This window comes from Emydura macquarii, unplaced genomic scaffold (genome assembly GCF_026122565.2).
Source record: "Emydura macquarii macquarii isolate MOO-44397 ecotype Brisbane River unplaced genomic scaffold, CSIRO-AGI_Emac_v2 contig_1876, whole genome shotgun sequence".
In the NCBI taxonomy this organism is placed as follows: Eukaryota; Metazoa; Chordata; order Testudines; family Chelidae; genus Emydura; species Emydura macquarii.
Window position 1 is genome coordinate 28,052,696 of NW_027132013.1, and position 23,432 is coordinate 28,076,127.

The 23,432-nt window shown below is 40.9% G+C and overlaps 1 protein-coding gene across 3 annotated transcripts in view; it reads right to left on the minus strand.

Moving 5' to 3' along the window:
- The window catches only part of LOC137159574 (neuroendocrine protein 7B2), a 74,460-nt gene extending 56,798 nt beyond the window's left edge, over positions 1 to 17,662 (minus strand). The window contains exons 1-9 of one of the 3 annotated variants that reach the window (XM_067558044.1): positions 17,396 to 17,662; positions 13,031 to 13,101; positions 12,581 to 12,677; positions 11,731 to 11,984; positions 11,019 to 11,179; positions 10,755 to 10,895; positions 7,447 to 7,521; positions 6,636 to 6,791; positions 4,751 to 4,886 (exon numbers count right to left, since the gene is read on the minus strand). In XM_067558044.1, coding sequence (XP_067414145.1) covers positions 4,751 to 4,886; positions 6,636 to 6,791; positions 7,447 to 7,521; positions 10,755 to 10,895; positions 11,019 to 11,179; positions 11,731 to 11,984; positions 12,581 to 12,677; positions 13,031 to 13,101; positions 17,396 to 17,527 — 1,223 coding nt within the window. In that variant the 5' untranslated portion in view covers positions 17,528 to 17,662. Of the gene's footprint in view, positions 1 to 62; positions 3,051 to 3,533; positions 3,682 to 4,183; positions 4,293 to 4,750; positions 4,887 to 6,635; positions 6,792 to 7,446; positions 7,522 to 10,754; positions 10,896 to 11,018; positions 11,180 to 11,730; positions 11,985 to 12,580; positions 12,678 to 13,030; positions 13,102 to 17,395 lie in introns of those variants that run through there. The other 2 variants (XM_067558042.1, XM_067558039.1) reach the window with 2 other exon arrangements.
- Between the last annotated feature and the right edge of the window lie 5,770 nt (positions 17,663 to 23,432).

The following is a 23,432-nucleotide window of genomic DNA, read 5'->3' on the forward strand; positions in this document are numbered from 1 at the left end:
AAAACATACAGAAACTATGACAATGTCTCAAATGTCCTCAGTCATTTTTCTATATAGAGATGGATCATTGTTGTAGAAAGAACAAACAAACAAGGGACAAAAATCCTTTTAGACTCAAAACAAAGTACATACCAAATGCTCTTAAGTTCTGCCAGCAAACAAGACACACACATAGAAATCAGTAATGGAAATGTTTCAAGTTTTTACTCTTAAATAATTTTACAAGGGATATGACAGATGTAAACAATTAATTCTAAGACAAATGTAAACATCTGTTTGTGCAAATGAACTTCTAACAGTATGGCTTTTTTACGTTTGTCTCCCATTATTTCAGTGACATAATTAATGTACTTAAATCTACTTTTGCATCATATGATTAGCTACATTACATTGCTCTAGAAAAAATTAAGAGCAGCATATATGCTATTAACTTCTATTCACCTTACTTTACTGCTTGACTGCATATGAAGATATCAGGTAAACATAACAGAACAGAACATATCCATGCTGTCAAGTGTACTGTAGTAAGATTTTTAATACTTCGGTATCTATTGTATATGTTCCAATTTGTGTGCACACATGGTTAGATGGATATCTGTGTAGACAAAAATAAAGCTATCTAGCGGGGAAAAAAGGCCATAGGTGCCCTGACTTACACCAAAAGCTAATAAATACCATGGGCACAAAGAAATTGGAACAGTAGAAGTCTATATTGATAATTTCAGAGGGGTAGCCGTGTTAGTCTATATACACAGCAAAAACGAGAGTCCTGTAGCACTTTAAAGACTAACAAATTTAATTTCTATTTCTTGCATCTGACGAAGTGGGTTGCAGCCCACAAAAGCTTATGTCTGCAGAAATTAAATTTGTCAGTCTTTAAAGTGCTACAGGACTCTCGTTTTTTTTAATATTGATAATGAAGTTCAAACACTGCTGAGTCTCTTTCTGACTGTAATGTTAATACACTTAAAGAATTAAGACAAGTGGAAAAGAGTTTCATGTGTTTTGATAGTCAACAATAAGCCATTTTGCTTTTGGAGATGTTGGTTTTGTTTTAAATGTCTAGCAATTTCCTCAAAGAAATACTACTACTACTATCTTGACTGGAAACTGCAAGAATTGTGAAATGCCTCAGGCTTGCTGTTATTTCTAAAGAGATCTGAGTCAGTGTCTGAGATAACAATTTATAACCTATCATAACTTATACATATAAATTTTAAACTAGATTTTTCTAATTTTTAAAAATCTAGTCAAAATTAAAATGAGTGGCTGACTAGTAATCATAAGAAGCCACAGTAAATGGAAAAAATCTAATATACAGAGAATAAAAAACTTGTATAACAAGTTAAAAAGAAAAGAAATTCCTATTTTACAAAAAAAGCAGAGCTAAGAATCATATACATACTTAATTTTCCCAAGGAATGTTAAGGTAGTTCTAGACAATTGAGTCAGTCAAATTAGTACCTATAAGTCTACAGGTTTAGCAGCTGGCAGGAGTTTTGCTTTTGATATTGGATTCTTTGGAGATCCCCTGTATCGAACCTTTTCTTTTCCTGTGACACTTTTCCTGAGTGTACTTTTATCTGGTGTGGCAACTGGAATGTTTACACTTGAGTTCATTTTTACAGCAACTTTTGGTGCTTCATGATTGGTTAAATCTTCTAGAACAGACTTTGATGGGTTACCAATAGTCACTTTCTGTTGGCAGATTCTAACAGTTTTCAAAGCATCAGCCTGGTCTAGCGGATTTATCAGTTTTGATGTTTTGGATATTGCGTCTAGTTCAGATGATGTAGAAACTTGTATGTGTGTAGTTTCACAACAGAGCAATGAAACTGTGGAATTCTTTGAGAACTTTTCTGTGCAGGAGGATAGTACAGTATCACAACTCACTGATTTCACAAGAGGAGAACAAACCTCACCAGGTTTTGCCAGTTTATAGCTTACAGATCGTCTGTTAGAGTCTAAGAGGGAGTTCATCCTCCTCACAGACTGGCGGACAGGAGTACGTTGAAACTTAAGAGGTGGTTTACTTTTACTTGCCGAACAGGGATCGTTTAATGAAAGTTTGTTGAACCAGTGTATGTGGTCAGAAACCTTTCCATGATCAGAAACAGGTAAAGTTTTAAGTACAGTATTATCATAACCTGTAGTCTGCAAGTACTGTTTGCCAGGTCTGTTTCTAGACTCCAACAACCGTGAGACAGGGAGCTCCCCTGCAACAGTAGGCTCAGTATTATCTTTTTCTGAATTACAGGACTTTGGCTCGTAATCGTCAGCAACTCTTTCCGACTGTTCCAATTCCTCACACTCTTTTCTTCTAAGGGAATCTACTTTTTTAAAATTATTGTTTGAAGAACTTTTCTGAAAAGTCAACTTGTCCTCCCTGGACATTACCTGAGACATATCAAGTTCTGATGCATCTTCTATGCCCAATTTCTGGGTCTGAAGTTCAATATCAATAGGATTTTGTAAGCAGCTTTCTTCCACAACCTTAATTTCATCTTTACTTGATTGATATTTGTCAATAGCATAAGATTTGTTAGCCAGCTGGTTAAATTGATCCTTTGATTTTTCAATTGCCAGACTTTCAGCTGAAGTTTCAAAGAGGTCTTTCTCTGGACTGAACCCTGAGAGACAGCGAGTTTCGGTTAACTTTTCTTCTGTTAAATCAGATACAGAAGACTTTGTATCACTTATTAAATTGTGAAGATTGCTTCCAGATTCAGAAAATGCTTTTTTAATTTTCAATAATGTTTCTGTAGTTAAGTTATTGTCATCCACACAAAGCGAATACTCCCTTGGACTATCTTGCTTATGATTTGCAGTCGTGGACCTTAAATCATCTGGAATGACAGGTGGCTTTCCTGCCACAAGAACAGGCTCTGAAGAACAGGTTTCTGATTCAAGATATCCCATCAGACTTGCCTCATTGGAGCTGGTGCCATAAGAATCTGTAATACTGGGTCCGTTCCAAGATATTCGGTAACTTGCTTTATCATGTTTTGGAGTTAGCAAGTTCTCCTCTGATTTGCTGATTATTTGTGAACCTCGAGAGAAGTTTGACAGAATTACTTGTCTAAAATATTGGTTAGCATTCACAGAATATTAACAAAAACAGACAAAACTCTTGCCAATAAGCCAAGTTAAGAAACATTGCAAGTTTAAAACCATACCATTCTCTGATCCAGTATTTTATTTGTCTCAATTTCAAAAAGATGAAAATCCTTCATAAACAGGTTACAATATTAAAGAGAGCAATTAGGTTCAAATGTCAAAGAAGCAGGCATGAGAATACAAATATTAGTTTTTATAGATACAACTGGTCTCAGCTAATTTAAATGATCTGTTGTGTTTCGCAAGAACCTTTAATACTGTCTGACGGCTTTTCATGTTACCAGCTCACTTTTAGTACTTTCAATAACTAAAGTTATCAAAACAATCATAAGGTTTTTAAGCGATCCTTACCACCCAAAAAATACAGCAAATTCTCTCTTTTTAATATATTCAGCAAGGTACTGCAAGACATTTACCTTTCTTTGTGAATTTTTCACTGACACATGGGCTGAAAAGTCTATCTGTGTTTACAGATTCAACTCTGTTTTCCAAGTCTTGCTGACTTGCAAGTCGCCGGCCAATATTTTCAGATCCTTTACCAACTGCACATCCAATTAAAATATTCTTAAGGAGGGGGAGAAAAGAAAATTAATCATAATCTTTTAAAAAAGCTGAACATGGCAATCTCATTTAGATCATCATTTACTTTCCAGGCCTTTTCAATTTTGATGTTTACAATTTAGGAAATACTTTTCCAATTTTCAGCAACTGCTAGAAATGAACTTTAAATATGAATTAATGTAATATGTCAGACTTGGTTTTAGAGTTCTGGACTGCATAGTATACAGAACTCTGTGCACTTGTCCTTAAACAGAGTTAATTGGTCAACCTTGAAAATAATAGAACGCCCTAGACTTATACATGCCCGAGTGAGAGCGAGAATATACCCTAGACACATATATGCCCTAGAACAGTGGTTTTCAACCTATTTCAAATGGAGATGTGGACCCCTTTGGAAATCTCAGACAGTCTGCGGACCACCAGGGGACTGCAGACCATAGGTTGAAAACCACTGCCTTAGAATAAGCTACAAGATAGATGAATAGGATAGAAGAAGTGTACTTACTACATCTTTGCTACTTTTTCCCAGACTAAATTTCAGACGTAACGACCTGCGAACCATTTCTTTTCTGCTAATCTTTGGAGAGAAACAACCAGCTTTTCCTGATTCAACCCTGAAAAGTTTAATAATATTTTTTAAATGCTTCCTTTGTCCCCAAAGAGTCAGTTTCTTTAAAATAGTAAAAAAATAAAAACCTAATATTTAGTCCAGTCTAACTGGAATGATGATAGGAGAAAGGGATTTGCCTGATTTTGTTTTCTTTTAGCATATGCGCACATACATGCACATGCACTTTAGTCCATGTTCATTTAGCCCTTGGTAGCATCCAGCACAAAAATCAAAGGTAATAGCAGTTTGATATAGAGACACTTGGCTAATAAGACCTGGGCAGATCACCATTTCACTTTACATGCGGCAAGAGATGATCTTTTCAATACTTTTTTTTTTTTTTTTAAATAATGTTGAGATTGCTGCCTTATGCATAAAGACTAAGGGAAAAACTTTTGATTTGCTCTTGAATTCAACTTAAACAGTGTGCACTCATAGTGTCTATGAAATAAGACAAGTTACCTGTTTGCTTTTTTGCTTGCAATTCTTTTACTTCTTCGATTTCCTGTACTAGATAGATGCTTTTCATTGCTGACTGAGGGAGACAATGAACTCTGAGATGACTCAAGAGAGACACAAGGGCTTGCTTCAAATTGAGCTACAGGAACAAAAAGTCACAAGTACACGATAAATAGGTGCTTGTTTAAAAAGTGTATTCCTATGATAAAATAAGAACCTCTAATGCCACATCTATTTTTGTTTAAAGCAAGTGTCTTATATTCAACTTGACCATTAGCAGCTAAGCATTTAAAAAAAAAAAACCCAAAAAACAAAAAGAAAAACATTTGTTCACAGCACAATGTTATTGAGAGAACTGACCCAGAAATAATTCTGTTTGCTTGTAGTCTTACATAAAAGAAGAGGGGGAAGTCACCATACCCCAAAATCACCTTTGGTTTGACACCCAGAGGTAGGAACACATCATGCTGCTAGTGTCACAGCGTAATTTATTTCTATACTAATTAGACAGAAGATTATTGTTAAAAAATTGTCAATGTTAAATAAAATACAATCAAAATAAATTTAAGTTATAGTCTGAAGATTAAACATGACAAGAAGCACTCTTGATCTTTGACAACACTAGATCAAATATAAGTTCTACAACACTTGGCCAGAAGAGAATTTTAAGAAGTATAACAATGAAGGATCTGGTGTTTTATCCATCAGCCTGCACAGAAAGCTGAGATGCGTCGCTAGCATCTTCTAAAAAATTATTAACTTTTGCTTATTTATTCTTCACAGCAGGTCTGATTAACTTAAGAATCTTCACTATTTATGCTAACACTTAGTGGGCACTAAGTGTTTTCCAACCATTAAAGAAGGAGTGAGTGTTTCTGCTCTATTAAGATCACAATACAATGACAGAGGTTAGAAGAACACGAACAGGTAGTTTATAGGCAAGTCAACTCAGCTCACAATAAGCAGCCTAATAAGAGCGGGTCTTTATTAAAAAGACAAAACATAGCCAGGGTAGTGGCTTTGTGGACAAACTCAGAAACTGTAACATGCATAAGAAGCGTCACAGAATAAGGCAGAGGTGATTGTGAGAGAAACTGGAAGAACAAGCCAGGGAACACGGACAGGATGGAAGAGATGAGGTCAATACAAGCTTGACAAGGGAAGAAAGGTAGGGTGGGGCAAATATACATAGAGCTTTGAAGATGACAAGGTTAAAATTTGAAGCAACAGAGAATAGGGAGCCAGTGGAAGGATTCAGAAAAAGATTACTTTAGCAGCTTTTGTACAGCGTAAAGGACAACAGTGCGTTTAGGAGGCCACAGAGAAGAGTGCAGCAATATTCTAGGCAAGAAAGGAGAGATTTGAATATGACCTAGCTGTATGGTGTAAGGAAAGGAAGAAATTTTAAAAAACCCTTTGAGATTGCAGGACTAAGTGATGGGAAAGACAGCAGTGTTGTGAAAAGTGAAACACAGAAGGCTGGGGAGGGAAGATAAGGAATTCTATTTTGGCTATTTCAGAAAAATGTTCAAAGTGCCTAGGTCTTGAGGTCCATTCGACTTTCATTAGGTGCTCTTGAAAATATTTTACCTTTCAAGTTTATGACAAGATATTCCAGAGGAGCTTCCACAGACAGGCAGAAATGTAGAATTGAAGGATAGAGACAAGTCAGTTACGGATACATAGATTTGAGATTTATCAATACAGATCATAGCTGAAACATATGATCTGATGAGATCACCCACAGACAGGGTACAAAGTGCAAGGAACCAAGGTCATTAAGTTATTTGAGTGCAATTACCCTTCTGTGGACTAAGAGCAATAGACTGTGCTGTTAATAATGCCTTGAAAACTGAAACTCTTCAAGCTGCAATGTAAGTCACTGTACCTGATGCTGGTGTTGAGCTGCTGCTAAAAATGCTACTTGGTAGCAATTCAAAAGCAAAGTTATGCTTCAGGGACCGCCTTTTCTTGCTAGAGAAGCCTTGAGAAGAATCAGTTGGAAGTTTACGCTTGGTGCTTGGAGTAAGAATCACTGGAGTCACTGATGGAAAGACTACAATTAATAAAGCTGCATCTGCAAGAAGAGCTTAAAGGTGAGAGCTTCCTAAGATACAAACAATGTAGTATTTAAATCAGTTTTGTTTCTCTAGAAGCAGTTACTCAAAACTGAACCAAAACACATGCATTTAAAAACTGGCGTGGCACTCAAATAGCTTTAATAAAATTTTGCAGAGGAAAGTCCATAAAAGAGATTAATATGAGAAGAAAATACAGGTGGGCAGAGATTTAGCTGCATTCTCCGTTGCAAGAAAATACACCTTTTGCAAGTTTATAAAGGGAAAGAGCAAAGCAAAATAAATATTTGAAGTTAAGCACAAATTCATTCTCTAATATTCAACATGGTTGCATGCTACACTACTGTATTCAAGCCTTAGTTTGCATTAGATAAAAGCAGATTCATTTATAATCCTAGAACTGCTCAGTTCATTACCACGATGGTGCTAGCAGCTCTAAGACTAAATGCAGTATCCTCATTGAAAATGCAACTATATTCAATTTTGACCAGACTTAGTTTAGAAAATGGTACCTTTGGAATAAAATTAAATTCAAGATTTTAGTTTGAACCTTGCTAGAATATAGTCCACATATCTAAAGATACTGCATGAGACTATTTAGTGCAAACGCTAAATACCTACCATTTATGTCTCGCTGAGGTGTAGTGGAGGGTGTTCTGCTAGATTTAAGTTTATTCAATGCTCCACTAACAATATCTGAAATGCAAGACATACCAGGCAATCAAGCTTTAATATTGACTTGTCTTGCTCTATTTTTTAAAAAAGAGTTATGATTTTATGTGAAAGGGGCACCATCAATGAAAAAGAAACCAGAGCAGTTGTTTCAGGTACTAAACCTGCTCTCCAAGTCTCCTTGCTAATGTTTGTTGCTTTAAAGTTTTTTTTGAAGAGGAAAATATGATCTATCTCCCAGTTGCTGTGGGAAAGAACCGCTCTAAATAAGGAAAGTGACTGACTATAATTTAAATCAACTATATACAAAATGCCATCAAATCCATAAACTACAAAAAAGGAAATATTTTTCCCTCTTAGTCTTTGTTACAAAGATCTTAAGCACCAGTCCTACAAAAACGTATTCATGTGCTTAACTTTATGCTGTTAGCAATCACTTTGAAATCAATGAACCACACACAGTGAAGAGAGTTTAAGGTCATACTTAAATCTACGCTGGATTAGGGCTTTAGTTCTATATAATATTAGCTTGTAAATGTGATTTAAGTTGATCATGTCCTTTTAAAAAAAGGGGAGTGAAGCCAGAAGGAAAGGAAATGTGCAATAAAAAGTTCTCACTATATGTTCCTACTTCATTTTTAAAGAGTGTAAATTGAAAATGATGTATGTGAAGTACAGAATACAGTTCTAGATTGCTAAGGGTTTGGCTACAAGGGGGCATAGATTTTTTCACCCTGGCTATAGGTATTACATTTTTCAAACTTTGTCTTTGAGAATTGATGATACTATGCATTAGTATATATTCAAACAGCCAACCAACTTCAGAAACCAACAGAGATTGCTTAAGGGCAAAATCCATCCACACACTTAAAACAAGCAAGTGACAAATTAAGAAACTGTGAAGAGAAGCCTCCCTTAACACCTACATATCATAATTACTACTCACTAACACAATCTGAAAGTCCACAAGGATCTCCCTTCCCCCTCCAACAAGTAAAGAAGAACACTACACAAAAGACATAGTATGGTTAGATGTATAACACAAATCCTTAACTCCAATTTCAGCATGGTTAACATGTTTAATGTTCAAATACATATATTGGCTATGCATATACTCATGCATTTATGGGGAAAACAGAACATCAGAGTTATGGTTGTGTGTTATAATGCTGGTCACGTGTTGTGTAGTATTTCCACACAGAAAGGATCACGGATTATACATTATTCCATTTTGTCTGGCAAAGGAAATTAAGGGAGTCACCATCTCTACCTATGAACAACAGATCTGGTATGTCAAATCACACTAAGTCTATCAAGCTTTATATTTGGTCTCTAAAATGGCCTATGCCTGACAGTTCAGGAGAAGCAAAGAAGCCTTTATGACAATATTTTATGTTGGCAGAGAGGAAGAGAACTTTTCTGATCCTTAACTCATCAGATGATACTCTTAAAAAAAAGAAGTAGTTTAATTACCATGTATGTGTGTACCTATACACACACACGGTAAATTTTTTTTTTTAAAGTATCATCTGATAAGTTCAAGGATCAGAAAGATAATGATTCCATATATATTATAAGGCCCTCCTTAATTTGCAATATTGCGAATCCTGCAATATTAGGTTTCCTTTGCAATTTTGATGCTGAATTCAGGTGTTTGTATGTTACATTTTAACAGCCAACCCCGCACACAGAGAGGCTCCTGCTGTCAGCACTGGGCATGGCGGCTTTTCCAAATTACCACAATTAATAAAGGTCTATTATTACTTTTCTGCAATTTTTCATGTTATGTGCGCAAGTCAGCCACATTTGAAAATCATCCCGCAAAAGAATACACATAACCATCAGTATTAAGCCCCATCTATTAAGGATTGTTTGGAAATAACATAATTCTATCTCACTATGCATGGGAAAGAATTAGTAGTTCTTTCCCACCCAAATGACTAATCAACAGCTTTTAATTGGGGTACATGTCAGAGGTATGAGTGCACCTTCAAATAGTTTGTACACTGATGTAACTAAACTGGTTTAAGAAACCAATTTGGTTAAAATTGGTCCAATGTTTATGAGTGCTTAAATCAATTTAGCTTAATTCGTTGAAGGGGCGGACTACTAGTCCATTCTCATAATTGTTTCAGATCTTCCAAGTAATGTAATAGGTTGAGGCCAATATGCATATTGCAAAATTAATTTTAAAAAGTAATTACCAGTTTTGGAAAGGAGCTAGCAAATTCTTTAAACATGTGCTGGTTAAAATAGGAAATAATAAACAGAGAGTCTTCAATAAATGCAATGTGTCAATTTAGAATCAGGTAGACATTTTTGGAGTAGGGAAGTCACACAATACTGGTTCAAGATTTTTATTGCAAGGAGCACAGAAACACTCATTCCTTGATTTTAATATTTGACAGGCTTTCACGCACTAGATTATCAATTTCTCTATGCAATCAAGTTTACAGACCTAGACAATCCTGTACCATGTATTAATTTTGCAAGCTATATGAATGCCATGTGGTGGTCACATGATGCATCTCCTAGCCAACATTCTATCAAGTTTGATAGCTTTATAAAAATATATTAGGTGAGAAAGATCCTGTGCATCTAATTTTGTGATTTTAGTACTCATGAAAGTGAGCAGCTAAAAGTCACAAGCTAACTATAGCCGGGTTTAATATGGATAAACTTCTCAGACCAGTGCTCTGCCTGAGCATTTGAGTTCCAATTTACAATACTAGGGTTATTCCAGTCCCTGCCCTTTCTTGCACAGAAACGTCAACTGTGTCAGGTTGTGGTAGTTTTATGTAAACAAACATTCACTAAAGACTAGGAAGACACCTCTAAACTATTTTCATTTACGACCCAAAATAGGATTTGAAACCAGGTCTTCGCAGGCTAAAACCTAAGGCATTATCCTGCCGCACATAGTCTGACAGGAAAAAAAATAACCTTTTTGATCAGAAGAGGCTATGCAAAAGAAATTTTATGGCATCACTACAATCTAGAAGTTATTATCTCAGTATTTATGACATGCTAAGAAGTTTTCCAACTTTGTGAACTCTGCTATAAAATCCACCCTTTCAACCTGATCCTAGCAAACTTCACGGCCAGTTGATAGAGCAGTCTGCAGTGCTAAGGGAGAAGCAGGCACTCTTCAGATACAGGGATTTAGTTTTCTACATGGTCCCAAAACCTCACTTGAGTCTACATTTATATTTCCTAATTGAACTTTAGTCAGTCAAATTTTCAGTATATGTACTCACCCCCAACACTTCGTCTTCTCCTTCTCTTACACTGACCAGGAGATTCACTTTCTTCATAGCCTTTCAGCGAAGGAGTAGCATCAAGACCATCAATACCTAACATAGCAGGTATTTTTTCCAGGATAAATTCAGGGACACGTCCTGAATTAAATGTTTATAGAGAATATTAAAAAACACAAATGGTAACAATGGTTATATAAACATATTTGTATTTAATATAAATGCATAGTCATGTCAATACATGCCATTGATTTATCATCTTACCAATATCTGCTGCATGATCAATCAGTGTTTGCACAACAGCAGCCTGCAAACGAAGCTTTTTTTCTGTGTTAATTGACATCTTTTCATCATTACTTGAGTGCAAGAGGTTTGGAGCAAAAATCACTGCCAGATTACTGCTATCCATTTTGTTCTCATTGGATCTTATTGAAAAGAAAAAAAGAAAAAAAAAGTTTGCAAGTATCAGTTTTGTCTTTATATTCTCTCTTGATCAGAACATAAAGCAGCCAGGGACACAGAAAACAGCTTACTGCAAATTTTTAGTTGAAGTGGAAGTCTTGCATTTGTTAGAGAAAATGCACACTGAAGTTTAGGGATAGACTCAACACACACCACAGGCTAGTTAATGGCACAAACATGTTATTTAGCTCAAGAGTTTCCACAAAAGCAAGAGGATCACCCAGATGGGGGTAATTTCTTATTAGTTGCCCTTTTGGGAAAGGAAAGAGACAGAAATATGGCAGCCAAAAAACTGGAAGAGGAGTAAAGTTCCCGTTCCATGAAAACCCTTTGACACACCAAAAAAGGTCAGGAGATGACATAATGCTTACATTATTACTGGTAAATGACTGTCATTAAGAATATTTATAGTGATAATACTGACCAAAGAAAGTTACAACACTTCAATTTTTAGGCATATTATGGGAATTCCTAGAGTTGGTAACAAGTACTATGCCTATATTTCTCTACTTACCTTAGGGACACATTTCTGAGAAAGTTGAAAAAATAGCGCAAAGTATCTATTGTTCTGTCAGCCACAAGACAGGAAAGCAGCACTGTGGCAGTGTTCTTCTTCTCATTTTCTAGCAGCTGAGCCTTGAAAAGAGCTTCTTGCAGATCAGTTGGAAGGATGGGCTCTGGCAACTCTCTAAAGAACTGTTTAAGAAGCCCTGCAACATCATAGGGCAGTGCTGCAGGTAGGCAGTTTTCACCTCGATCCAGTTGACTCTGAAATGGTTCATAACTAGCATAAGCTGAAGCCTTCAAAGTGATTTATTAGAGGTCTATGTTTACGAGTTTGTAGTCTTATTGTACACAAGGAGTTACATGTGTAAATTGCCTAGCCACATAGACAAGACATTTTGTTTTGTCTCACGTTTCCCCAGTTTTAACCCTCCACTTTTTTATATAACCATGATACCTGGTGATGAATCATAGCCAGAGATAATTAATAAAAAAATATTTCTGGATTTATAGCTTTTCCCCAGCCCACCTTGCTGTGGGAAAAAGAACCAACTTAAAGTTCCCACGTCTAAAAAACGAAAGATCTTTTTGTTTAATCTCATGCCCTTGCTCACACACTCCAGAAAGCTGAAAACAGTTCTTCTGTTATGTTTCAGTAATTACACACAAAGGACTGAAGTCTGTCTTCTGGATGGAGATGAAGGAAATCCAGTCAAGTGACTAGTGAACAGAAAGTTTATTCAACTAGTCCAAATACAAAAAAACATGGTTGCATCTAAAGCGAATCAGAAAGTTAGATATATAGACACTCAGGCAAAATAAAGATCACAAGTCCAATACAATTACTCTTTAAAAAATACCTTTAATGTTTTTAAACGAACAAAAGATCCAGATTTCCTGAAGAGTCCTTCAGTGTGAACATGCTCTTCTAAACATTTGCAAGCATCAACAAGAAAGCTGGGGAAAGAAAGTCACAGTATGCTTTACATTCAGGATTCAATTCCTATCTTTGGATGTTTTAGAAAATATTTACTTTCTCCAACCACAAGAAGAAACTGAAAGTACATGCAAGTGAGTGACAATCTTATAGGTTTCCTGTCTGTTTTCCAACCTCTCTCTTGGAAAGAGTTCCCTTCCCCTGACAAGCCTTACTACTCCCAGAAAAAGCAAGCGTGGAATTCCTCTCTATTTTGAAAAATATTTTTTGTTGGAGGAAGAGAAAAATGTGTCACTCAAAATTAAAGCAGTAAATAATGTGATAGCCCCAAAGTAATTCTAGTTCTAGTTTAAAACACACTATCTTTACTTACCTTGGAATACTTCCATACTCTGGCACAAACGAATGAGGTAATGAATGAAGCGATATTCCAAAGACTTTACCCTAAAATGCAAAACTCAATTAATGTTGCTCAAGAGGTTATGAAAATTTTACCAGGCAAATACTGCAGAAATATACACGAATACACACAGAGCACAGCACAAGAATGGAAAAGAAAGCCAAAACTTTGGGATAAGAATTACTAATTGTTAAAGGGATACTGCCAACTTTAAAAAGACACTTATTTGAAATGTATTTACTATTTATGTATAAGTAACATCCAAGATTACTATAGCAGAAAGATTAGAAAATTATCTTTCAATATATTTTAACATTCTATTTCTATTTTATATAAAATTTTCTTTCTAGATTTCTAAAATTTGCTTATTTTGCCCATTTTATAGCATTTTATCTAGAGTCAGCTTCCTCATTTCCCCTAAGGGGCTGATGTAGCATCTGAAGTCACTTTCCAAACTGATTGGGGTTCTTTTTACAGTGCATATTTTAATTGCAGTTAAAAGCAGCCATTTTTACCCAAGATAGTCATTGCCATTTAGGTATGATCAATCTCAACCATGTAATGGAACACCCTAACCTAACACATTTACCATTTTCATTCAAAAACAATTATGGACCTTTACTATTTGTGGCTGTGGCAAGACTCTAGGTTCCCATAATGTGATGAATCATAAGCACTCATGTAATATTTAAAGTAGCTTTAAAATAAAGCAATTTTGGCACAATCTATGGGGCAAATGAAAACGATTATAACAATTTGTGCACCACTCTTATGGTTTATAAGTATATTTTATATATTGCACTGTTTAAAATATAGATTTAACTTCTAATCCTGGTCAGTTTCTCTCTAAGGACAGCAGTGTTTGGAAAAGAAGCCAGCCTTTGGTTTGAAGGCAGAAAATCAAGTATGTTGAATGTTGCTTAACAGCTCCCTTCTGGGAAAAGATGGGCAGCTGTGATGTAGGTTCTTCCCAAGAGACTTATCCAGACCTCTTTGCCTAACACGGAAGTGGAAATGCAGAACCTATGGAGTGGAGAAGGAAATCCTTTAGGCCCCAGAGAAACCACTCAGAAAGGGGAAAAAGCCAGTTTTACGTGTCTGTTTTCTACATGTTAGAAAAACAACCATTTCACCTGTGATCTCTAGTACCTAGTTAAACTTTTCTAAGGCTCAGCTGGCACTACTGTTCTAATCATGGTAGCACACAAATGTCTGGAAGTTATGGATGTCTAAGTTTTAACACAGTCCAAGTTGTAAGCTAGGCTGGACTGCTAGGTTTTTTGCTACTGTGATGCACCTAAATCTATAGCACACCATTTATTTTGTTCTCTTGGGAATAACAAAAATCACACAAATTCTGTATTTTCATTCTTTCCAGAAGCTGAATACAAACAGAACTTTCCCCCTCTTCTTTTTGGATACTAAGAATTCAAAGTGCTGATTACTTGGAAACAAGTTATGAAATAACTTATGCAAACCATTTTTAGTACCTCTGCCCTATTTAAACTATTACTTTTATACACAGTAGGATTCATTCAACAGCAAGAGAAGTCATACCAGCCATTTCATTCCAGAATTGTGTGGAAGGCACAAACTAACTAAAAGCTAAATACAACAGAGATTGATCCTGTGGAATTAAAAGATTTTGAGAAATTAAAGATCATGTCCACCTCAGTCTCCAAAGGCAGCATGTAGTCTTCTGATAAGAGATCATTGACGCTCCACTGGATATTAGTTAACAGACCAAGAAGCAAAGGTATTTTTCTCCTGAATCACTGGAAAAAAGGAAGCCTGTTCTACAACTGCAGAAGAAATCTTGTCCCTCCTATGTCTGAAAGGAGAGTTCAATATCAGGCCTCGTCTCCACTGACAATGGAGGTCAACATAATGCCGCTTACGTCAACCCCCTAAAGTATGTGTCTCCACTGGCACATCAGTTCCACCGACCTAAACTGTGGTAAAATAAGACTTAATAAAACCACCTCTGCAAGTAGCGTAGTGCTGAAGTCGAATTCAGTGGGTCAAATGAGCTTCAGCGTAGGCAGAGCGCAACGGAAATTGACGTCATTGGCCTCCAGGAGGTATCCCATAATGCTGTTCTGACATGCGCGCTCAGCTGCACTGTGGCCACATAAACAGGAAATAGCTCCTCCCCATGAGCCCTGGGAAATTTTGAATTCCCATTTCCTGTTTGGTCAGCATGGAGAGAACTTGCCAGCACAGCTGATCATGGCAACTGCACACTCCAAACGCGCTCCAGCCTGGAGCCAACCTAAGGGCTCGGATCTCATCGGTCTGGGGGGCAAACAGTCTGTTCTGGCTCAGCTCTGAACCAGCAAAAGAAATTTGGATATTTACGAGAAGATATCTCAGGGCATGTTGGAGAAGGGGCACAACAGGGACATGCAGCAGTGCCCTGTTAAGATCAAAGAGCTGAAGCAGGCTTATCAGAAAACTAGGGAAGCTAACAACCGTTCTAGCTCCTTGCCCAAAACATGCCGCTTTTACGAGGCGCTGAATACGATTCTTGGTGGAGACCCCACCACTATGCAGTGTTTAGTTTAGTCATTATGCAAAGAAAAACCTCGCAAAACCAGAGTACAGAGAATCAAATAATTGGAAGAGATACACAGTGGTGGGTAATTGTACAGCATCTTTGGACTCTGATTGGATTAGACAAATGGCAGAAACTTTCATTTAGAATCAGCAATGATAAAGCACTTAAAATACAAAAAGTGCTTACCAAATCGGTAACATACAATAGCACACTGTGCATTTAGCACCACATAGGAAATATTAAATATTGCGGAAGCAAGCACTATTTGAAGAGTGCAATTCCTTTTTCATGGTCATTCTGCCTTGCAACAATTATGCATCCCAGGTGGGAATAACAGCAGTTACACACTCATCACTTTACCAAATCACACCACTGGTATTAACTGACTGACTGCAGCAGTAACCAGATCAGAGAATGGGAAAACCCTCTTACTGCACCTCTCCAGTTGCAAGCATTAAAAAAACATTCTTCCTGACATCTTCAGTGAGATAGCAGTTTATACCTTGTTGCACATCATCACCTTGTTTTACCCTGTAGGGCTAGCTATAGATTTCGGCCTGGCCTACACTAGAGAGTTTTGTTGACCAAACTCAGCTTTTGTGGACAAAACAGAGGTGGTGTACACACTGCAATCACTCCCCCGGGAAACAAAACTCCTGTTTTTTCGACAAAATAAAACCACCTCAACGAGAAGTGTAGGGATTTTGTTGACTTAGTGAGGGAGACAAAGCATCAATGTAGAAACTGCATCCCCTTACCTGGGCAGTGGGCTGTCATTCTTGTCAATTTCAGAGTGGTGAAACTGACAAGAAAGCTGGAGCACAGGCTGTTGCAAGTCTGGGCAGTTGGTTCCCCCTCCCAGCTGGGAACAGGGAGAGAAGCCAAGGGCTCTGGTCTCCACTCTCACTCAGCTGGGAGCCAGAAGTGTGGGTGCTTCTCCACCTGCTCCCCACTAGGGCAGTCTTGTCAATTACAGGGCTGAGCTGTGAAACTGACATGGCAGCCTCTTCCCCTGGAAATCTGGGAATAAAGAAGCCCTGCAGGGCTTCTCCCAGCAGGGACTGGGGAGTGGGAGGGCAGCCCAGGAGTCTGTGGGTTCCTGGCAAGGAGCTGAAAGACAGGGCTGTCAGCTACCCACACTGCCCCTTAGATCAGTGGAAGTGCTCCTGGTGAGGATGCACTCCACTAAACCAAGAAGGATGGTGCAATTACAGCGGTGGCGCCAAGTCAACCTATGTTAGGTTGCCTTACTTAAGTGCAGATAAGGCCTTATTTACACAGCACCAAGAGTGCTTTTACAGACTGGGTCAGTCACAGGGCCAGCCCTGGAGAGAGCTGTACAGACACCCCACAGCTACAGGAAGAGGAACGTGAAGCAGTAAGAAAGAGAAGGAAGGTTAACACATAGTTATAGGCTTTAAGGTTAGGTTGCCTGGTGTGGCCCTATATGGTCCTCATTACCTTGGCTAACATCTGTCACGGGGCTCCTCCTCTCTGGCTCCCTCTCCCAAGGACACGAACTAAGTGACCTGGCCCCACAACCACCCACTAGGTCCTTCCAACCCGGCGGCCTTCCCTTGAATATCAGCAACAGCTCGCACAAGGGGGGAAAGGATCGTGGGCAGGAGGGGCGCTGCTTTAGGGTAATCCCCGCGCCGAGAGATACATTGGGTGCGGGGAGATTAGGATACGGGGCTAGTTTCCTGCTAACCACCATCTCGGGACCCGGGCTCCTGCCCCCCCGTGCAGGGCACAGCGCCTAGGCGAGCGCCCTACCTTACCTCAACGGCCGCCGCTCCTGGCTGCTTCCCGGCCGCCCCTCGGCAGCTCCCGCTCTTCACCTTGATCCCGTACGAGGCCCGCAACTGCTGCAGCACCGCCAGCTGCACGACGCCGCGGCTGCGCCCCGCCATCCCGGCCCGCCCGCCGCGCCCCTTCTGCTCCGATCCCAGCCGAGCCGAGCCTCAGCCGGCCTCTCACCCCCTCGGCACCATCCCGACCTGCTCACGCCGCCCCTCCCCCCAGGACACCGTCCCCGAGCCCTGCAAACCCGCTCCGCGGCAACTGCCGCCGCGCCTGGCAGCTGCAGCTGGCTGCGCGTGACTCTCAAACACAGCGCCACTCCGGACTCCGCCCAGCCCCCGAGCGCCGCCTCTGATTGGCCCGCTGCGTTCGTTCGAATCTCAGGTCCCCACCGTTCAACGGCCGGCCATGTGTGTTCTGAGCGCTGCCGGAGTCAGTCCAGCCGCTCCTCCGCTGGGGCCGGCGCCGTGGCGGGGAACGTGCGCGGAGCCCCCTCCCCGAAACGCGGCCTCCCCCATTTGCCGCAGGCCGCCACTAGTGTGAAGGCGGCGCGGTTGCGCTGTCAGGCGAGTGCAGGGGTTACCTAAGCGGCCCTCGCCGCAAGAGCAGCGGGTGGGCTACGGCGGCCGGTAGAGGCCGTTATTGGGGAATTGCTAGGGAAACAGGCTGCATTGAGACAGCCTGAAATGAGCTTCGCGGGAATCGCTCCGCCTGCCCAACCCTGGCCGTGTCCCGACTGGCCCGAGGCAGGGAGCGCCCCCTTGTGCCCGGGCGGGGAGGCCTGAGTGCGAATCCCCAGCTGCCCCCCGCGCCTGCGCAACAGCAGCCGCTCAGTCTCCGCCCTTGCCGAGCTTTGCGGGCTGGGCTCAGCGCAGCAGGATCTGCTTCCGAACGGGCCCGATCCCGGGCCGAGGGGGATTTAAATGCACCCGCCCCACCCCTCCCCCTCCCCCACCACACACGGGCGCACGCGGTGCCCCAGGCATGCCAGCCCCTGCTTAGTTCCCTTCCCAATCGCGTGCTGGAGGTGCACGTGCTCGCCTGGGGAAGGCTGGCAGGTAACTGCAGCGATCGCGCTGACAGCGAGCAGCAGCAGCAGCAGCAGCAGCAGGAGACGTTGCTAAGAACAGGGCCTCGGCTCAGTCACGTTTTCCAGCTGTTGAGATCATATTTAATCACCTGCCTTCTGAGACACTTCGTTGTGTCCGCCAGCACAGGAGGCAGGGCTATAACACTCCCAACTACTCTCACGTGGTAGACAAACATCATGGGGGTACGCCTCTCCGATGCTCTTCAAGTGAGGGAGAATACTGAAGAGGAACCCTTTTATTTTCCCTTTACCTCCCCTTGTGTCTGTTTTCAACCTTTAGTCTCCCACCTTCTCCCCTGCACTAACTCTGAACTGGTCTACACTAGAGAGTGTTGTCAATGAATGTCAGCTTTTAGGGACAAAACTGGTGGTGTACACACTGCAATCAACTCCTCCCTCCTCCTGCCCCCCTTCGCCGACACAACTGTCCTGTTTTGTTTTTTCAACAAAATAAAAACACCTCCACAGGTGTAGGGCTTTTGTTGGCTTAGTTAGGGCTACGCACTGTCAATGTAGATGCTGCATCCCCTTACCTGAGGTGGTGATGGTTGTCATTAAGAAAGCCCAAACCCAGACTGCTGCAAACCCTGGTAGCTGGTTCTCTCTAACAGAGGAGAAGGGGGGGGCGGGGGGCTAGATCTGGTCTGCAAGCCAGGACAGGACAGGAGAAGCCACAGGTGGCTGGATGGCTTCTCTGCCTGCAGGGAGCAGGAAGGGCAGAGGGGCCAGAAGCTGGGTACTGGACTCCACTCCCTGGGGGCAAGAAGCGCTGGGCTGCTTCCTCCTGGGAAGGGGGAAGCTAAAGCTTCCCTTGGCTGTGGTGGGGAACAAGGATGGGAGAAGCCCCAGGCTGCCTTCTGGTGGGGAACCAGAAGGGGAGGGCAGCCTACCAGGAGCCAGCCTGTGGGGCTCCCTGCAGGGAGCTGAGAGATGGGTCCTGGTGAGGACTCCCTCCACCAACCCAAAGAGGATAGTATGGACATCAGTCACTGCAGTAATTTCTGTGGTGGCTGTAAGTCAACATATATTATGTTGACTTATTTTTTGAGTGTAGACAAGGTCTCAGGCATGTATCTTGAAAGAAATATGGCTGTTGAAGAACATTAGAAAATTGTGGATTTTTGCCAACTATCAAAAAGTAAATTTGCATAATGTAATTTCCATTCAGTAATTCAAATGATGCAACCCAATAGGAAACAAACAGAATATTATTGAGCCACCAATACATCAGTTGCCACTTTTCTTAAAATATTTACATAAAGTAATTTAACAGGAGATGCATTCTATGACAAAAGTTAGAAGGGCAGTTTACCTTTTATTATGGGACCAGAAAGAAATGGGAAGAAATTTCCTCCTCATAGACTGTATCACACTTGTACAATATAGGGCAGTTGTTCTCAATCGGGGTACACGTACTGTACCACTGGGGTTACACAGATGTCTTTGAGAGGGTACATCAACTCATCTAGATATTTGTCTAGTTTTACAACAGGCTACATAAAAATCACTAGTGAAGTCAGTACAAACTAAAATGTCATATAGACAATGACTTGTTTATACTGCTTTATATATTATACACTGAAATGTAAGTACAATATTTATATTCCAATTGATTTATTTTATAATTATATGGTAAAAATGAGAAAGTAAGCAATTTTTCAGTAACAGTGTGATGTGACACTTACATTTTTATGTCTGATTTTGTAAGCAAGTAGTTTTAAAGTGAGGTTAAACTTGAGGGTATGCAAGACAAATCAGTCTCCTGAAATGGGTACAGTAGTCTGGAAAGGTTGAGAGACTCTGGTATGGGGCATCTAGTACAACCAACTGTCACAGATACAGTCCAAGCTATGTGCATTATCGGTCTGTTTTGGCATGGTATGTTCCTAAATTTGTCTAGATTTAGACTTCCCACATCTGGGCTTATCACATGTATCAGAATCAGTGACAGTGCAGTCCTGCCTGGTGATCTGTGCCGCATTTGAACAAAGCTAACATACCCATCCTTCAATGGTTGTGGGAAAGGGGGTTCTGTTTCTTGTATAGCAATACGACCCCAATTGTGGTCTGTGGAAGACATTGATAATCAGCAAAATAAAACATGAAGATCCAAGCACTTAGAATTAATTGAGAGGGAAGGTATCCGTGACAAACTTAGAGAATCCTGCTATAGAGAAGGTTTAAAAAAGATGTCAAGGATGAAGGAACAGGGAAAATGCAAGTCTGGTTATAACAAAGGCAAGGAGGTTGGAAGGCTGGTTCCTTCTACAAAGAACCCATTGTGAAAGAAACATTGTGCTGGTGTGGATATGTGAAAGGTTAAGATGTAGGTCCAACTTGTCTACCTTTGGCTGTTTGTTTCTTGTTGTTCTTAATAAGGATAACAGTTCAATGGCTTTTCCTACTCTTTGATGTAAAACCTTTTTTAGATGAATTGGGCCTTGTCTATACTAGAGTTTTATTGACAAAAGTCAGCTTTTGTCAACAAAACAGCAGAGGTGTACATACTATAATGCTCCTTTGGCCGACAAAACTCTCCTGCTTTGCCAACAAAATAAAATCACCTTGATGAGAGGCGTAGAGCTATTTGCGGCAGTTATATCAACCAAATGTCAATGAAGACATTGTGCTTGGTTATGTTGCTGTAAATGGCCTCCAGGAGGTGTCCCACAATGCCCATCCTGACCGCTCTGGTCAGCAGTTTGAACTCTGCTGCCTGCGCACAGGTACATAGGCATCTGCTCCGCTGCCTTTCAAGGCCTGGGAATTTTTGAAATTCCAATTCCAGTTTGCTCAGCGTGGAGAGTTCACATCGAATCTTCCCAGCTGACCATGGCAGCTCTATGCAGCACACGAGCTGTTGGATCTGCTGAGTATATGGGGGGAGGAGGTTGTGCAGCCCCAGCTCCACTTCAGCCGTAGGAACTTCGATACCTACGCTCAAGGCGTGTTGGAGAAGGGCTATGAATGGGACACGTATCAGTGCTGTGTGAAGATAAAAGAGCTGAAGCAAGTGTACCAGAAGGCAAGGGAGTCACACCATCACTTTAGTGCTGCGCCCAAGACCTGCTGCTTCTATAAGGAGCTGGACATCATCCTCAGTGATGACCCAACCTCAACTGCCAAGATCCTGGTGGATACTACAGCCAGGCTTGAGACAGCAGATAGCAGACTCAGCCCCAATGAGAAAGTCATGAATGTGGAGGACAAGATGGGACAGGCGACAGGTTCGTCTGGTTACTATGGGGAGCCAGAACCTCTTATCGACCCCAGGGGGTTCGAGCCAGTCCCAGCACTCAGTCTCTGGTGCTCTTGTAAGAGATCTTTTTAAGTTGATGCTGCTCTGTAATATGGGGTAGAGCTGTCCTTTGTTACGTTCTAGAAATGGGTGAAGGGATAAAAATGTACAAGACTAGCTGTGTTTGAGTGTGCTTCACATTCCACTGTGCAGCTAAGCAGTGCAGTGGAAAAGTGTGTCAATGCACACTGAGATTTCATGGGAATCCTCCAGAGAGAGCTCTAAGAAACTTTCCTGCAGATACTCACAAATCTTCCGCTTAAGTTTCCTTGGCAGAGCTGCTTTATTCCTTCCCATGTTGTAGGAAACTTTCCCACGCCAATCGGCAATCACTTATATAGGGACCAAAGCAGTACACAGTCGAGCAACATAGAGACCTGGTCTGAAGCTGCACACATGTAGGAGATGCACCCTTGCATACTTGCTTATCCTCAGGAGTGAGATATCAGCTACAATTATCCCCGCCTGTGGAAAGCGGTGGCAGAATATACAATGTTGTCCCTAGTTGCCTGCAGTTATCCTCTTAAAAACACATCTAGAACTTTTGCCCTGTCTTGAGTGCCCCCCCTCCACCCCGAACTCCCATGTTTAGGGCATTCACCAAGCTGTGTGCTTTCCAAGGCACAGTGAAAAACTGATTCATACTTTAAAAGGGTATATTTTACTATAATGAGTCGAAGCTGTGAGTGCATTAACAATCATGCTTCTGTTTATTGTTTCTTGTGCTTCTGCAAATACGGGCTTCTGGGGAACCCCCTACACACCGGCAGGGTGCCTCTGACAGATAAGGAAGTGACTAAAGAGGAGCAAGAAGGGCATGTTTCAAGCGGTGCTCCAATCTTCACAGGCCAAAAAACAAGAATGCAGGGCCTTGAGAGAGACTTTAAATGAAAATTATAAAATAGACAGGCAGGACAGAAAGGAGAGCAGGAGTGAATTTGAATGGACCAGGAGTGAATGATAAAAGTGATGGAGGATCAAACACATGTTGAAGCCCCTATTCACGCTGCAGGCAGAATTCATGCGCGCTCGCTTTCCCCTGCAGCTGATACAGAACTGCTTGCCATGCCCTCCCCAAACTCTTCCCATACATTCCTTCCAACCTTCCACCCCATCTTGGTACCCCATTCACTCCACCCCTTTGGACAGCTTCCAAAAGGATTGCTGGACTTACACATAGCTATGAAAGCTTACACTGCCCTTCACGATTATCTCCTTTCTCACCAAGTGTTGTGTGTGTTGTTAATTGGTATTTAATAAAGATGTACTCTGAAAGATAATCTTTATTTGTCCCCTATGCATAGGGTGACCGGACCGCAAGTGTGAAAAATCAGGACACGGGTGGGAAGCAGTAGGTGCCTATATAAGACAAAGCCCTGAAAACCAGGAATGTCCCTATAAAATCGGGACATCTGGTCACCCATACTTACAGGCAGTGATTGCTGCTAAAATTAATACATGGTGGCAATTGGATCATTTGCAGACTACAAATCACAGTCAGGACTCATCAAAATTTTCATGGAAGGCAGCATGTTAAAGCATGGCAGAGTGCTGTATAGAAAGACATTATTGGTACTCATTGTCAGAATGGTGCCTCAAGGCCTCCCTGATTTGAATAGCCCACCAT